Consider the following 15,665-nt stretch of genomic DNA (forward strand, 5'->3'; position numbering starts at 1 on the left):
GAATTTTGTCATTTTATGACATATATTTGAAACGTTGGCATTCATTAAAAACCTCAGAGTTATAACTCTGGGGTAAAAACATGTTGCAATAATATTAAAAAAAAATCCAAATTCCAGTAATTATTATCATGTCTAAAGTAAGATCTCACTGTAACCTTTACGTGTATCTCAAATATGTTATTTTCTTCTAGAATGTAGTTGAAGATTGCGCAGGATGTAAAAAACCTTTAAAGAAGAAATACATCAAAGCTTTGGGCAAGAAATGGCACGTGGAACATTTTAGATGTGCCAAATGTTCTAAAATTATAAATGGACAAATTTTCCTCCAAAAAAATGGTTTGCCCTACTGTAAAAGCGACTTTTTGAAATTGTTCCGTCATAGATGCGAAAAATGCAAGGAGTATATATTAACGGTAAGAATATAGGTTCAAACAAGCCCCACATTATCGAGGAAAAAAAGGTATGGAACAATTCAAATTAGTGAGCCTTCTAAATTTTTGTTACTTTCCATGATGATGTGGAGCCTGCATAAAGTTTGTTGCGCAAATCTCAAGAATAGTTTCTATATGCCAAAAATTCTCTTTGATCAAGGAGGCAGTTGAAGCACTGGGTACATTTTGGCATGCTAGTTGTTTTACTTGTACAACATGCGAACAACCTATCAAACCTCCTCTTTATTTTGCCAAAGAAGGAAAGCCATACTGCATCCCCGATTATGAAGAAAATTTTGCCCCAAAATGTAGAGCATGTGGCGAATATATTTTTGAGAATCATTTGAAAGTACTTGGCGGTCTATGGCATTGCAACTGCTTCGTTTGTAAAGTAAGCCTAATTTTGAAAGTTGTATCAGAGAATTGAGTGAATTATTGTAGGATTGCAAGAAACCAATCCAGAACAAGTACTTTCTCGTAGATAAAAAACCGGTGTGCGCCACCTGTATAAATACCAATAAGGATAAATCAAAGATGTGTTATCAAAATTGCTGCAGTTTCGATGAAGAGCATGGTTAAGTTAATGAAAAATAGAAATTTGGAATGATTGAAATAAAATATGAAGCATAAAATACAAAATGTGTGAAAAAAAGCAGTGTTCATGATTAAAATTAATTTATTCTCAAACATTCTACATTTTAACTGAGGCTAGCTGATTCAACCAACAAGTACACCTCAATTTTTGTCCTTGATACTGAAGACGCTCCGAGGTCTCCTAAAGTTCTCCTCCATATGTTGTTCCTTCAAAATTTCCATTAGTGTCCAGTTCATCATGGCTCTTTCAAATATTGTTCTTGACTTGACTTGAATTCATCTCTAAAAAAATTATTCAACTACTGTGGTTATTTAAGAAAAACCAAATTTATATGTCTCTGGTGTGTAAAAATATCAATTCCATTTTTTTTACTCAGTGATCTCTCAAAAAAACCAAAACTAACCTCAAACTTATAACTCATCTGTCACCGAACCCGGCTTCGTATCGAGAATTGTTTAATTGAAGTAGAGTATAAAATTAATTGAAAAAAACGTAAAAATGGTTGTCAGGCAATATAATGAGGAACTGAAATATTTAGAGAAATTGACCCCTCATTCATGGAGGATAAAAAAAGGCTTCCAGCCAAATATGAATGTTGAAGGGATATTTTATGTAAACAAAACTCTAGAAAAACTTATGTTAGATGAACTTAGAAATGCATGTAGACCTGGAATGGTTGGTGGGTTCCTTCCAGGCGTAAAGCAAATTGCAAATGTAGCTGCTCTTCCTGGTATTGTTGGCAAATCGGTTGGTTTGCCTGATGTTCACTCAGGTTATGGATTTGCCATTGGAAACATGGCAGCGTTTGATGTTAATGATCCTAAATCTATTGTATCACCAGGTAAAAACATTCATCAGGAACCATCACGGTTTATATAGAGAAACTGCAATATGCAATATTGCCTTGATTTGATGTAATTCTAGGTGGTGTAGGCTTCGATATAAATTGTGGGGTTAGGTTGTTGAGAACAAACCTATTTGTGGATGATGTTTTACCAGTTAAAGAACAATTAGCTCAAAGTTTATTTGATCATATTCCAGTAGGAGTTGGATCAAAAGGTAATTAGGTGACTTGTTGTACGAAGTTATCTCCACCATAATATTTATTTAAAGGCATAATTCCGATGAATGCGAAGGATTTAGAAGAAGCCTTAGAAATGGGAATGGATTGGTCCTTGAGAGAAGGCTATATATGGGCAGAAGACAAAGAACATTGTGAAGAATATGGCAGAATGTTGAATGCCGATCCTTCGAAAGTCAGCATGAGGGCAAAGAAAAGAGGACTGCCCCAGGTATAAATTTCGATTGAATTAAATATATTTTGTAATCATTAAAATACATTTTCAGCTAGGAACACTTGGAGCAGGAAACCATTATGCAGAAATCCAAGTAGTGGATGAAATTTACGATAAATGGGCTGCTTGCAAGATGGGAATCGAAGAAAAAGGACAAGTATGTGTGATGATCCACTCGGGAAGCAGAGGGTTCGGCCATCAAGTCGCTACCGATGCGCTGGTCCAGATGGAGAAAGCCATGAAGAGGGACAATATCGAAACTAACGACAGACAGTTGGCATGTGCAAGGATAAATTCGCAAGAAGGACAGGACTATTTGAAATCCATGGCAGCGGCAGCCAATTTCGCTTGGGTGAACAGGAGTTCGATGACCTTCCTGAGCAGACAGGCTTTTGCGAAACAATTCAACATGGCCCCTGACGATCTAGACATGCACGTTATTTACGATGTATCCCACAATATTGCCAAAGTCGAAGAGCACATGGTAGACGGCAAACCAAAAACTCTTTTGGTACACAGAAAAGGGTCTACCAGAGCTTTTCCACCACATCATCCCCTGATACCTGTCGATTATCAGCTGACGGGACAGCCTGTGCTGATCGGAGGAACCATGGGAACCTGCAGTTACGTGTTGACTGGTACCGAGCAAGGAATGATGGAGACTTTTGGTTCAACGTGCCACGGAGCTGTGAGTTGTTAATTTGTTTCATATTTATCTACTGAAAATATTATTAAGGACCTCTTTTGCCCAAATGTCTGTAATTTTCAAATTTTGAAAAGGGTGCTGTCTTCAATTATTGAGTTTAACTCACCGGTGATAACTTCATCTTTCTTTTACAAATCGACACATTGAAATAATTCAAAATATTTTTCTCCTATTCAGTGGCAAATCCGCTCATTTTGCAATACCTTGTTCAACAAAATCTTTCGGGAATATCTGGGATTCAAACATGTTTCATGGTTATATTTCATTATTGTATGTTGGTACTTGGAACTCTCCTGTCACATATTTATCTATAATCTGTCAAATTTGAGATACAGAAAACAGTTCTGCCAATCAACATTTTTCATTGCAAAAATCACTAAACGATATTCATCGAAATATTCTATTGATTTCAACAAAATTGTAAAGAATTAGAGAATAGTTATTTATTATTCAAGTGTAGAAGGCATTGATATCCTTCCAAAAGCTCAAAATTCAAAAACGATTCACGAAGTGGCGAGTTTTTGTATGAACGAGTGTTAGAATAAGCCTTCTGTACGAATATTATACATTATTTTCCCTAATTCACTGAATTTTCATTGCAAAGAATGGAATATTTCCATAAATACCGTTTAGTGATTTTTGCATTGAAAAATGTTGGTTGGCAGAACTATTTTCTGTTTAACAATTTTGACAGATAATTGATAAATCTGTGACAGGAGAGTTAAAAGTACCAACTTAAAATAATGAAATATAACCATGAAATATGTGTGAAACCGAGATAGACCCGCAAGGTATGACAGAATGAACGGATGCAACAGAATTAGAAAAAAAATTGTATAAAACTCATACAGAAGGCTCATTCTAACAATTGAGAATATCGATGCCTTCTGCACTTGTGTTTTATATAACTATTGTTTATCTTCTTATCAATTTGAATTCTACATCACTTTTTTCTCTTGTTTTTCTTCAATTTAGGAAAAACAGTTCTGCCAACTAACATTTTTCAATGCAAAAACCGCTAAACGAGATATATGGAAATATTCCATTAATTTCAATAAAAATTCAGTGAATTAGAAATAATAACTTATAAGTCGTATAGAAGGCTCAGAATTCAAAAACGATTCACGAAGTGGCGAGTTTTTGAATGAACGAGTGTTAGAATAAGCCTTCTGTACGAGTATTATACATTATTTTCCCTAATTCACTGAATTTTCATTGCAAAGAATGGAATATTTCCATAAATACCGTTTAGTGATTTTTGCATTGAAAAATGTTGGTTGGCAGAACTGTTTTCTGTATAACAATTTTGACAGATAATAGATAAATCTGTGACAGGGGGGTTACAAGCACCAACTTAAAATAATGAAATATAACCATGAAATATGTGTGAAACTGAGATAGACCCACAAGATTTTTATATTTTATAATACTCATACAGAAGGTCTTTTTGTACTTTGACTTGTTTTCTATTCGGAATGTACTTTGATTATGAAGGCTCATTCTAACAAATGAGCATATCGATGCCTTCTCCACTTGTATTTTATATAACTATTGTTTATCTTCTCATCAATTTGAGTTCTACATCACTTTTTCTCTTGTTTTTCTTCCATCTAGGGTCGGGCTTTATCCAGAGCCAAAAGCCGTAGGAACTTGGACTACTTACAAGTGTTGAGGAAGATGGAATCGATGGGTATATCGATCAGAGTAGCATCCCCGAAATTGGTGATGGAGGAGGCCCCAGAATCTTACAAGAACGTAACGGATGTAGTCGATACATGCCACGCAGCTGGTATAAGTAAAAAGTGTATAAAACTGAAACCTATTGCAGTGATAAAAGGATAAGAGTTGAGGTTTAATCAAATAATTCTTACTATTCATATAATTTATTTGACTTTGTATATGTGATCATTTTCAATCCTGTTTATTATAAGATAAACTTATCCGAATAAAATTGAATGAAAAAGAAAAGCTTGGTAACTCAGTTTTCAACGCAACCGTTTCCTTTTCGACTTCCTATTCAATTAAAATATTATACTTTGTCACTTTAAAACAGATTCTGTCTATAATTTGAGCTTTTGGTTATTCTAAGGGGAAGTTGAGTCAAAACGTAGAAAATCGATAGTATTTTGGTGAATCGGGACAAATCAACAGGATAAAAATGATGAGATAGATCATTGGAATGTATTTTCTACTCCGTTTCATAAATAATTGTCAATCGATATATATATATTACAAACGAGTCAATTATACAAGTATCCTTCGTAACACTCATAAAACTTTCTCACAACAATATTTACAGTCGATATATATATTATATCATTCCAAAACAAATTCAGAGATGGTTTTTGAAATTCGACCAAATTTGGGAATTTCATTTTGGTCCTCCGGCTAAAAAAAAGTACACAATAGGGTATTTGACAGTATAAAAACATTGTCAGGATGAAATACTATTGAACGATAAGTTGATTCTTACATCAAAATGATCATTACAAGAGAAACCGATTGAATCAACAATGAAGATGTATAACAGTAGATTATTTACACTTCCGTACTAGCTTGTTTTGTGTGCTGATAAAACCATCTCCGAACAATATTTACATTCACAAACGGAACAAGTTTTTCAGGTTTTGCTCTCTTTCGAGCTTAATGAACTTTCGCTGGGTGGTGTGGTCTCTACGTGTATGGTGATGGGATCGTTGTGATGATTTTGGGACTCTAAACTGTCCCGTTTCACATTGTTCACCTCAGTCAATACTATACCGTTATTTTGGGGAAGCTCGAAAGCTTGGATCGGTATGTAGGTAGGACCTACAGTCTGTCCCTGACTTTGCAGAACCAGCATAGGTTGCATGGCCTCTTCTACGGTACAGTCGCAGTCCAGGTCTCCGCATTTAGGACACTTCTCTAAATCGGGCTTGATGGAATTCTTCAATTTCTGGAAGGGAATAATAATGTAAAGATTTTCTAAGAGGCCTCAAACTCTTTCTTGGAGCTCTCATAGACTACTTACATCCATTATATCCTCTCCTGGTGTCTTAACAAACACGTACACCATAAAAATAGGTATGCAGAGCAGAGACACCGAGGCTATTAACCAACCCAACGCTATGGCCCAATCAGGGTACTCGTACGAGCCGTTGTTGTAAGTGGGCGGGGCGTAGTCTAGCAGTAGAAACACCCACAAGGAAACAATCATCAGTGGAGTTGCGATAACCCAACAGAACTTGAAGTACCATCCTGGGTGTTTGCCTGTCATCGTCTTTACATTTCTACCTAGTCTTCTTCCTCCGTAGACCCAAGCTATGGCCACTATCTCGAAGAAGGCGAGGTACATCTTTGATATGGTCGCTGTGTAGTGGTCCATGAGTTGGAAGAAGTATATGCCGCTCTGGAAGGTAGAATAAGAGGTTAGACAGCCTCTTGGCAAACATCAAACAGAATTGGTGGAAGCAGATATTATAAAATATTACCTTCGTAACGTAAGGCAGACCGAAGACCGCAGATATAAGACAAACCACAAGGACCAAGATCTCGTGACACATCAGATGGTTCTTTATCCAAACCGGAAATCCATCTTGGATAGATGTCACCACTACTTCCACTGTTGCAAACTGCAAAAAGCCTTTATGAATAAGTTTGAAAGTTTAACCAAGCTCCGGTCTCTAATTACTTGACTGTTGAGTGCCAAGCAGAGCAGCATGAAGAAGAAGAGTATGGCCCAAAGGTTTGCCGCCGGCATCTGGGCTATGGCCTGAGGGTACACCACAAATATCAGTCCAGGACCTGGGGAAGAAAGCGGTTAATGAAATAATATAAAATAACACTCCTATGTATAACCAGCTTTCGAGTAATGCAGGCTTAGGTTTGTTATTTTTTTTTGTATTGATTCTATGTCAACTTACCGTCTGTAATAACGTCTTCTATGGTGGTGTTGTGCTCAGTGGCAATGTTTCCTATGGTTGCAAATGCAAATACACCTACAAGAAGACTGGTGACCAAGTTGACTACAGATACTGCTACGGTGTCTTGGAGGATATTGTTGTTGTACTTGTTGTAACTGGCGAATGAGATCATAGACCCGAAGGCTATACCCATCGAATTGAATGTTTGAGCAGCAGCGTTCACCCACACCTTAACAAAAGAAGAGATCAGTCACACTGATGGTCATATTAACGGGTGTTTTTTTCGAGGTATATAACTTTAAGTTGGCATTACTGTTCAAGATGGCGACCGATTTAACAGCTGTCAAGTGATTTATTCTCAGTTTGGTTTGGCAATTCATCATGAATAGACTCACGCCTGAACAACGCTTGCAAATAGTGCAATTTTATTTCGAAAATAATGGTTCTGTGCGGAATACGTATCGCGCACTACGTCCATTTTATTTTGTTTGGCGATGAAGCGCACTTCTGGTTGAATGGCTACGTCAACAAACAAAACTGCCGCATTTGGAGTGAAGGTAATCCTCAAGTGTATGTCGAAACACCGTTCATCCAGAAAAGCCGACTGTTTGGTGCGCTTTATGGGCTGGTGGAATCATTGGTCCGTACTTCTTCAAAAACGATGTTGGCCAGAACGTTACAGTCAATGGTGATCGGTATAGAGCCATGATTACTAACTTTTCCATTCCCGAATTGAACAACCATGATGTCCAGGAGCTGTGGTTCCAACAAGACAGCGCAACATGTCACAAAGCTCGTGCCACAATCGATTTATTGAAAGACACGTTTGGTGACCGCCTAATTTCATGTTTTGGACCTGTGAATTGGCCTCCAAGATCTTGTGATTTAACACCGCTAGACTACTTTCTGTGGGGCTATGTGAAGTCATTGATCTATGCGGGTAAGCCACAAACCCTTGACCATTTGGAAGACAACATTCGCCGTGTTATTGCCGATATACGGCCACAAATGTTGGAAAAAGTAATCGAAAATTGGACGTCCAGATTGGACTACATCCGAGCCAGCCGTGGCGGTCATATGCCAGAAATCATATTTAAAATGTAATGCCACAAGATTATCTTGCGGATAAATAAAATTCATGTCAATCGAATAATCCATCGTTGTTTTATTGCAATTTAAAGTTCTATAGCTCTAAAAAAAACACCCTCTACTTAAGGTCTAAACATAAACTCTGAAAAATTGTTTCCTTACCTTAGATTCTCCCAATAGAGACCACTTGGGCTTGAAGAAATATCTAAGTCCTCTGTCCGCTCCCTCCAGAGTCAAGGACTTGGCAAGAAACAGCAGGATCAGGAGGAACGGAAACGTAGCAGTGAAATATCTGACCCGTCCTGAGGATTTGATACTTTTCCATATGGCGAAGTAGACCAGCACCCATGCGCAAATCAGACAGGCCACAAGCTCCCACCGTAACTGGCTAAAGCTGAAGGGAAGCTCAATACCCTGTCCTGCTTGGAGCACCTTTATCCTTGAAAAGATAACAGGAAATGGTAAGACTGTTGAGTTGAGATGATGATTACAACAAGAAGAAATAGGAGTGGTTGAACACAAGACGATGAATTTTGATGAATAAAATTTAGGGTGTGGCCCATGGCAGCTCTCACATTTAGAAGATCTTTTAAAAAGTTTCAAGAGATGAAAAAATAATAATATATCTTCGATAGATTGCTACATGTAATCTTTAGGTACATAAGGAACCTTGGAACTTGATTTCAAACCACAGACAGAGGTAACCAGACAGATAAAAACCACAGGGGCTTAAATCTGGAGAGAGCGGAGGCTACTGGACCAACAGAACACTTCTCCTGGAGACTAGGCTGTATCCAACATCTCTATGGAACAAGAAGATCTTTTTGTCATGTTGGAAATCGAAATCCTCGATTTTTGGGTTTGAAAAATACTACAGCATGTCACAGTAAGGGTTAGAGACGTTGTGACAGTGATGTCGACCTTTTCTAGAAAGAGACAGCACACCACCCATGGTTTTTTAGTTTATGAAGAGGTATTTGCTGAAATTTTCAAGGTTTTTGTGTTTCCAATACAATTTTTTTCTGGCTAAGAACAGGCGATAACCTATACCGTGTGTAGAAGGCTTTTGGAGTAGCTGTAGCACAACTGTGCTTTTCATTGAAAAAATCACGACAACAAAAGCACTCTGCTATCGCTACCAAGACATAATGAGGACTGAAAACTTCACTATGCACCCTCCTCCAACTCCACCTCCCTGGGACCGTCCTTTTCTCCAACAAAATATTTTGAAATGTGAAAGCTAGTCGTGGTACATCCTGTATATGAAATTTAATGATCAATGGAAGAATCGAACTAGCAGAATCTAGGTCTAAAGTAAAAACCACAGGAAAACTTGCTGTCATCGGAGGTGAGTAGCGATAGACCGGTTTGGCTTTGTATTTTGGCTCCCATCAGTATCGCATAATCCAACATCGATAAAAACAGAGGCTATTCAGTTGTAAGCCATTCTAAAGCATTATTCAGTATAAACTATTGCGATACATCGCGAATGGGAAGAAGAATGTAGATGAAAAACAAGTTTTTGAGTCCCCATTGGGAAGAAAACATATGTTTAGACGGAATGTAGCGCGAACAAGGTTTACGCTAAAAATTGCTTCACTTGAATAGCCTCTGTTTTCATTTGGTTGTCTACGATGTTGCGTTAGGCGTTACTGATGAGCTCCAAAAAGAGCAAAACGGGTCTATCGCTACTCACCTTTAATAGCAGCAAGTTTCCCTCTGGTTTTCTCAACAATATCGACTTACTCGAAGAACTCCTCCGAAGGCGTTTGACTGTCAATGGGCTTGGCAGTGGCGTTTGCATCTTTGGGTAGCACCCAGCAGTGCTTGGTATTCCATCGATGATTGCAATCCGCCCATGGCTGGTTAGACTTGAAAGAAGTGAAGAAATAATAAATACCATAAGCTATTATCACACTGTAGTAGGTAGACATCAGGAACGATATGACAACGCTGCCTAAACCCGTCCCTGGAAAAATGTATTACATAAATAATTAAACGAATCCTTGGCAATAACCGAGGTTCTAGAAGAACAATTAAAAATTACATCACCGGCTTTTCGAAGATGCACTCAGAAGGAGGAACACGATGTTTTTTTAACGTTTGAACGAACGCTAGTAACACGGGTTCAGGTAGAAACGCGACCTGTCTACAGACTTTGGTCCTTCGAGCCGGATACAACTGCGGTTAGCGAACGATAAGGGTGATTCAGAACTAGATTTTCCCATGTTGGAGGTAATTCGGAACGTTTTGATTACTAACACATATAGGATGTTTTTTTTACGAGGTATATAACTTTAAGTTGGTATTACTGTTCAAGATGGCGACCGATTTAACAGCTGTCAAGTGATTTATTCTCAGTTTGGTTTGGCAATTCATCATGAATAGACTCACGCCTGAACAACGCTCGCAAATAGTGCAATTTTATTTCGAAAATAATGGTTCTGTGCGGAATACGTATCGCGCACTACGTCCATTTTATTTTGTTTAGCAATGAAGCGCACTTCTGGTTGAATGGCTACGTCGACAAACAAAACTGCCGCATTTGGAGTGAAGCTAATCCTCAAGTGTATGTCAAAACACCGTTACATCCAGAAAAACTGACTGTTTGGTGCGCTTTATGGGCTGGTGAAATCATTGGTCCGTACTTCTTCAGAAACGATGATGGCCAGAACGTTACAGTCAATGGTGATCGGTATAGAGGCATGATTACTTACTTTTTCATTTCTGAATTGAACAACCAAGATGTCCAGGAGCTGTGGTTCCAACAAGACGGCGCAACATGTCACACAGCTCGTGCCACAATCGATTTATTGAAAGACACGTTTGGTGACCGCCTAATTTCACGTTTTGGACCTGTGAATTGGCCTCCAAGATCTTGTGATTTAACACCGCTAGACTACTTTCTGTGGGGCTATGTGAAGTCATTGGTCTATACGGATAAGCCACAAACCCTTGACCATTTGGAAGACAACATTCGCCGTGTTATTGCCGATATACGGCCACAAATGTTGGAAAAAGTCATCGAAAATTGGACGTCCAGATTGGACTACATCCGAGCCAGCCGTGGCGGTCATATGCCAGAAATCATATTTAAAATGTAATGCCACAAGATTATCTTGCGGATAAATAAAATTCATGTCAATCGAATAATCCATCGTTGTTTCATTGCAATTTAAAGTTCTATAGCTCTAAAAAAAACACCCTTTATTATTCTTGAAAGTTCACCTTTGAATAATGGACATAGGTGTCCCAGAGCTCCTATGGGACCTCTACCCGTGTACTGTCCCACGGCCAGTTCCATGTACAACATCGGCACCCCACACACCAACATAGAGATGAAATAAGGTATCAGGAATACTCCTGAAAAAAAATTAGTTTCAATATTTATGTTGAAATGTCATAATCGTTAGCATTTTGCGTAACAGGTCGAGGTTCTTGATTACTCCTCTTGATCAAATTTATTCAACTAAAAATAGATCGATATACTTTACATGGCAAGTCACTTTTGAGCATTTTGTTATCTCTCAGGGGACTTTTACAGTGAAGAATTTATTGTATTCAAGGATTTCTTGACAATTGTCTGCATATACAAGGTGGCCATTTGAAAACGAAACAGACGAGATTACAGACGAAATAAAGTTTTTCGAAATGCTCGGACAGGTCGATTTCTGTTTCGAGGGGGACAACTTAAGATGTAGGTTACGGACGCATAGCGCTTCAACCCTTGCTACTACAACCCTCACCCCCAAATTTTGAATAGGGGAAATGGGGTGAGTGATACCTCATTTGAAAGGTATTTTTATACTGATTTCAGCACAGTAATTGTTTTTTCATTATATGCATTAGTTCTCGAAATATTCTTAACTAAGTATTTGAAAATGAAGTGGTGTTTTCATGGCACTTGTAGTGTTTTGTGAAAAATCGACATTTTGAGCTTCAAAACAACCATGACTGTGGCTTCCTTCCTAACTAACTAACGCATAAAAATTTCGAGAACTAATGCATAAAATGAAAAAACAATTACTGTGCTGAAATCAGTATAAAAATACCTTTAAATTGAGGTATCACTCACCCTATCTTCCCTATTCAAAAATTGGGGGTGGGGGTTATAGCAGCAAGGGTTGAAGCGCTATGCGTCCGTAACCTACATCTTAAGTTGTCCCCCTCGAAACAGAAATCGACCTGTCCGAGCATTTCTATCGAAAAACTTTATTTCGTCTGTAATCTCGTCTGTTTCGTTTTCAAATGGCCACCCTGTATAAAATAAAATGAGTATTATTTTCACTTGGAATGATCTCTGTCTATTGTCTACAGACTTTCTAATATGGGAGGTAAGGTATATGGTAATAACAGCGGTTGAATACTGCGTTTATCTATGAATTTCAAAGGCTAAAAACTAAAAAAAAATAAAGGGTGATTCACCGGGATGGTCTGTTACCCGTTTATGGCAAACTAATTATAATTTCGAGCTAAAAATTCGCACATTGGGGTTTGAGACAATGATCTTTCTCCCTGAAATACTTTCAGATCTCTATAACTTCCGGTTATACCGGAAATAGACTACTACTTCCTTATTTCAAATGGCACACCCAGTATATTATTGCACTCAACGGTTCATGAGTTAATGGGATTCTTATGAAAAAAATGATGGTCATGAGGACTCACATTTTTTTGAATATATTGGCAGAAAAAGTAAAATTTTTTCTTTTTCGATTCTGCAAATACGTAGTACTATAAAACTGTTTGCGGTTTGGACAAAAATGTAACGGGTGTTTATAAAAAGATCATGAACTTGGACAACTTAAAACTCAAGATTTTCAAATAAGAACCTACATTTTTTATTATTTCAATCGATTTTAATAACGAAAGTAGTAGGAGTTTCTTAAGCAAACCCTTTACCTATAAATATAAACGTCTAATAGGCCATCCCGGTGAATCACTCTGTATATGATTCATATATTTCCCCTTCATCACGTTTTTTTATTCTATTTTCTTGATTGATCGAATTCTCGAAGGATCAGACATCTGAAATTTTCCCTCAACTATTTCAATGCTATTGTCAAAAGTGGTAAAACAAAATCAAGAAATCGAATTAAAAGAGTTCAACTAGTACATACAACATATAAAGTTATTGAATAACCAGTTGGGAATTCAGAATTGTTAACGGTTTTCTACTCCGAGATATAATTATTCATTTTATTCATTTTTTTTTTTGAGATAGAGTACTTATTTGACGTTTGAATGGGTCAAGACCTTTAACAAATACCTGACGGTTTTGAATATCATGTATTTTGTACTTAGACTGTAGCGCATACTATTATTAAATGTCTAGAACAATTCTAAATTTAAATCGGATTTATTTTGGAATCAGGGTATAACTCTGCGTTTCTAAAATAATTAAAATGGATTTTTCTCCACGATATCCTTTCTTTTAACTTACAGGAATTTATAGTAATCATGACAGATAAATCGTTGAACTGTAGTCGATTCAATTATCTGTAGATATATTGCTGCACCTGATAATGTGAATCAAAATTGATAGGATACATAGAAAATGTATTTTCTGTCAACCTTTAAAAAAATATCGACTTTATTGAAAAAAAAACAAGCCAAAAAGTTAAAATTCTTGAAATCATTGAACTTCATCAAACGATGTTTCTGTATCATCTTCTGGTAATTCATACTGAAAGATGGAACGAACTACAGGTCTTCTTGCATAATCTAGATCAGGGTATGTCTATTTGTGTCTATTGTTTCTATTTATGTCTTCAAAATTAACGGTACAAAAATAGTAGTAATATGGGTTTCACGGTTCTCTCCAAACCATTGGTAACTACATAAAATTCAAGGCGAGATTACTCTTGACCTCCCAAATGAAAGCCAAAATAGGAAAGACCTTTTCCCAGCTACCTCTGCTTGTGGATGTCATTGTTTTAGTTTAGTATTTTGATACCATAGGGTGTTTTTTTTCGAGGTATATAACTTTAAGTTGGCATTACTGTTCAAGATGGCGACCGATTTAACAGCTGTCAAGTGATTTATTCTCAGTTTGGTTTGGCAATTCATCATGAATAGACTCACGCCTGAACAATGCTTGCAAATAGTGCAATTTTATTTCGAAAATAATGGTTCTGTGCGGAATACGTATTGCACACTACGTCCATTTTATTTTGTTTAGCGATGAAGCGCACTTCTGGTTGAATGGCTACGTCAACAAACAAAACTGCCGCATTTGGAGTGAAGCTAATCCTCAAGTGTATGTCGAAACACCGTTACATCCAGAAAAACTGACTGTTTGGTGCGCTTTATGGGCTGGTGGAATCATTGTTCCGTACTTCTTCAAAAACAATGATGGCCAGAACGTTACAGTCAATGGTGATCGGTATACAGCCATGATTACTAACTTTAACATTCCTGAATTGAACAACCATGATGTCCAGGAGCTGTGGTTCCAACAAGACGGCGCATCATGTCACACAGCTCGTGCCACAATCGATTTATTGAAAGACACATTTGGTGACCGCCTAATTTCACGTTTAGGACCTGTGAATTGGCCTCCAAGATCTTGTGATTTAACACCGCTATACTACTTTTTGTAGGGCTATGTAAAGTCATTGGTCTATGCGGATAAGCCACAAACCCTTGACCATTTGGAAGACAAAATTCGCCGTGTTATTGCCGATATATGGCCACAAATGTTGGGAAAAGTCATCGAAAATTGGACGTCCAGATTGGACTACATCCGTGGCGGTAACATGCCAGAAATCATATTTAAAATGTAATGCCACAAGATTATCTTGCGGATGAATAAAATTCATGTTAATCGTTGTTTTATTGAAATTTAAAGTTTTATAGCTCTAAAAAAACACCCTTTATAACATGAAACGACGAAAATTCACCTCAAATGATACTAAAACTTCACAAAATATCTTCTCCAAATGAGAATCTTTGGAAAAACTCATACTTACGAAAATATAAGGTTTACTGATTTATATGAGCCACCCTGTATAATGTACTACCAATATAGAAAACGGGTTTATTTAAGAAAAAAACATCAACTTACCACCACCGCTCTTGTAACACAGATAGGGAAACCTCCAAACAGAGCCTAGTCCAACACTGTAACCAACACAAGCCAAGACAAACTGAAGTTTGTTAGCCCATTGGTACCTCATGGGTTTGGAGAAGGAACCATCCTCGTCTCCTTGGTCCATTTCGTCGCTGTCTTCATCGTACATGTATTCCTCCGGAGGCCTGAAACAAGAGGATTTTTCTCAATGGCTGGAGGTCGTGCCAAGGTCGAGTTTGGTATATTTGCAAGCTTGTTCCAGAGAAACATTCTGTTTAAATAATTGAAAATTTTGAGTTTTGTGCTGAGTGTGGTCTCAAATTATTGGATTCGAGGTAAAATTTATTCTGCATCTTCATCTTCCAAACTCTTCAACGTAATGTGCTAGATAAATATCCAGGGTAGGTTTAGGATCAATATCATAGATTCTATTTGTCAGATTTAGCTGAAATTTTGCGTGTTCATGGAGTTTGTCGATAAAATGAGCTGATGAAGTTTTTCTGAATCACAGAATATCTTTCGGAGAAAAGACTAATTTGTTTCGAATTTTTTCGGTGATGTTAAAAAAGGGTACA

At 37.4% G+C, this 15,665-nt stretch overlaps 2 protein-coding genes across 4 annotated transcripts in view; one reads left to right on the forward strand and one right to left on the reverse strand.

Moving 5' to 3' along the window:
* Window positions 1-4,995, forward strand: LOC123681225 (RNA-splicing ligase RtcB homolog). Of its 2 annotated transcripts, none has more exons than XM_045619488.1 (8): window positions 1-137; window positions 192-460; window positions 592-822; window positions 873-1,867; window positions 1,951-2,085; window positions 2,140-2,318; window positions 2,374-3,009; window positions 4,642-4,995. In XM_045619488.1, exons 4-8 carry the CDS (start codon window positions 1,525-1,527, stop codon window positions 4,867-4,869), a joined length of 1,521 nt encoding a protein of 506 aa, XP_045475444.1. In that variant the 5' UTR covers window positions 1-137; window positions 192-460; window positions 592-822; window positions 873-1,524; the 3' UTR covers window positions 4,870-4,995. The 2 variants fall into 2 exon arrangements, with proteins under 2 accessions (XP_045475444.1, XP_045475443.1); XM_045619487.1 differs by having other exon boundaries at window positions 192-413.
* The window catches only part of LOC123681224 (sodium- and chloride-dependent GABA transporter ine), a 25,090-nt gene continuing 14,319 nt past the window's right edge, over window positions 4,895-15,665 (reverse strand). For both annotated transcript variants that reach the window (XM_045619484.1, XM_045619485.1), the window contains exons 2-10: window positions 15,085-15,275; window positions 11,247-11,381; window positions 9,765-9,987; window positions 8,181-8,457; window positions 6,930-7,158; window positions 6,698-6,810; window positions 6,498-6,638; window positions 6,038-6,415; window positions 4,895-5,962 (exon numbers count right to left, since the gene is read on the reverse strand). In XM_045619484.1, the coding sequence (XP_045475440.1) occupies window positions 5,648-5,962; window positions 6,038-6,415; window positions 6,498-6,638; window positions 6,698-6,810; window positions 6,930-7,158; window positions 8,181-8,457; window positions 9,765-9,987; window positions 11,247-11,381; window positions 15,085-15,275 (2,002 nt within the window). In that variant the 3' untranslated portion in view covers window positions 4,895-5,647. The remainder of the gene's footprint in view (window positions 5,963-6,037; window positions 6,416-6,497; window positions 6,639-6,697; window positions 6,811-6,929; window positions 7,159-8,180; window positions 8,458-9,764; window positions 9,988-11,246; window positions 11,382-15,084; window positions 15,276-15,665) is intronic.

The sequence above is a fragment of the Harmonia axyridis genome, chromosome 5 (genome assembly GCF_914767665.1).
Source record: "Harmonia axyridis chromosome 5, icHarAxyr1.1, whole genome shotgun sequence".
NCBI lineage: Eukaryota > Metazoa > Arthropoda > Insecta > Coleoptera > Coccinellidae > Harmonia > Harmonia axyridis.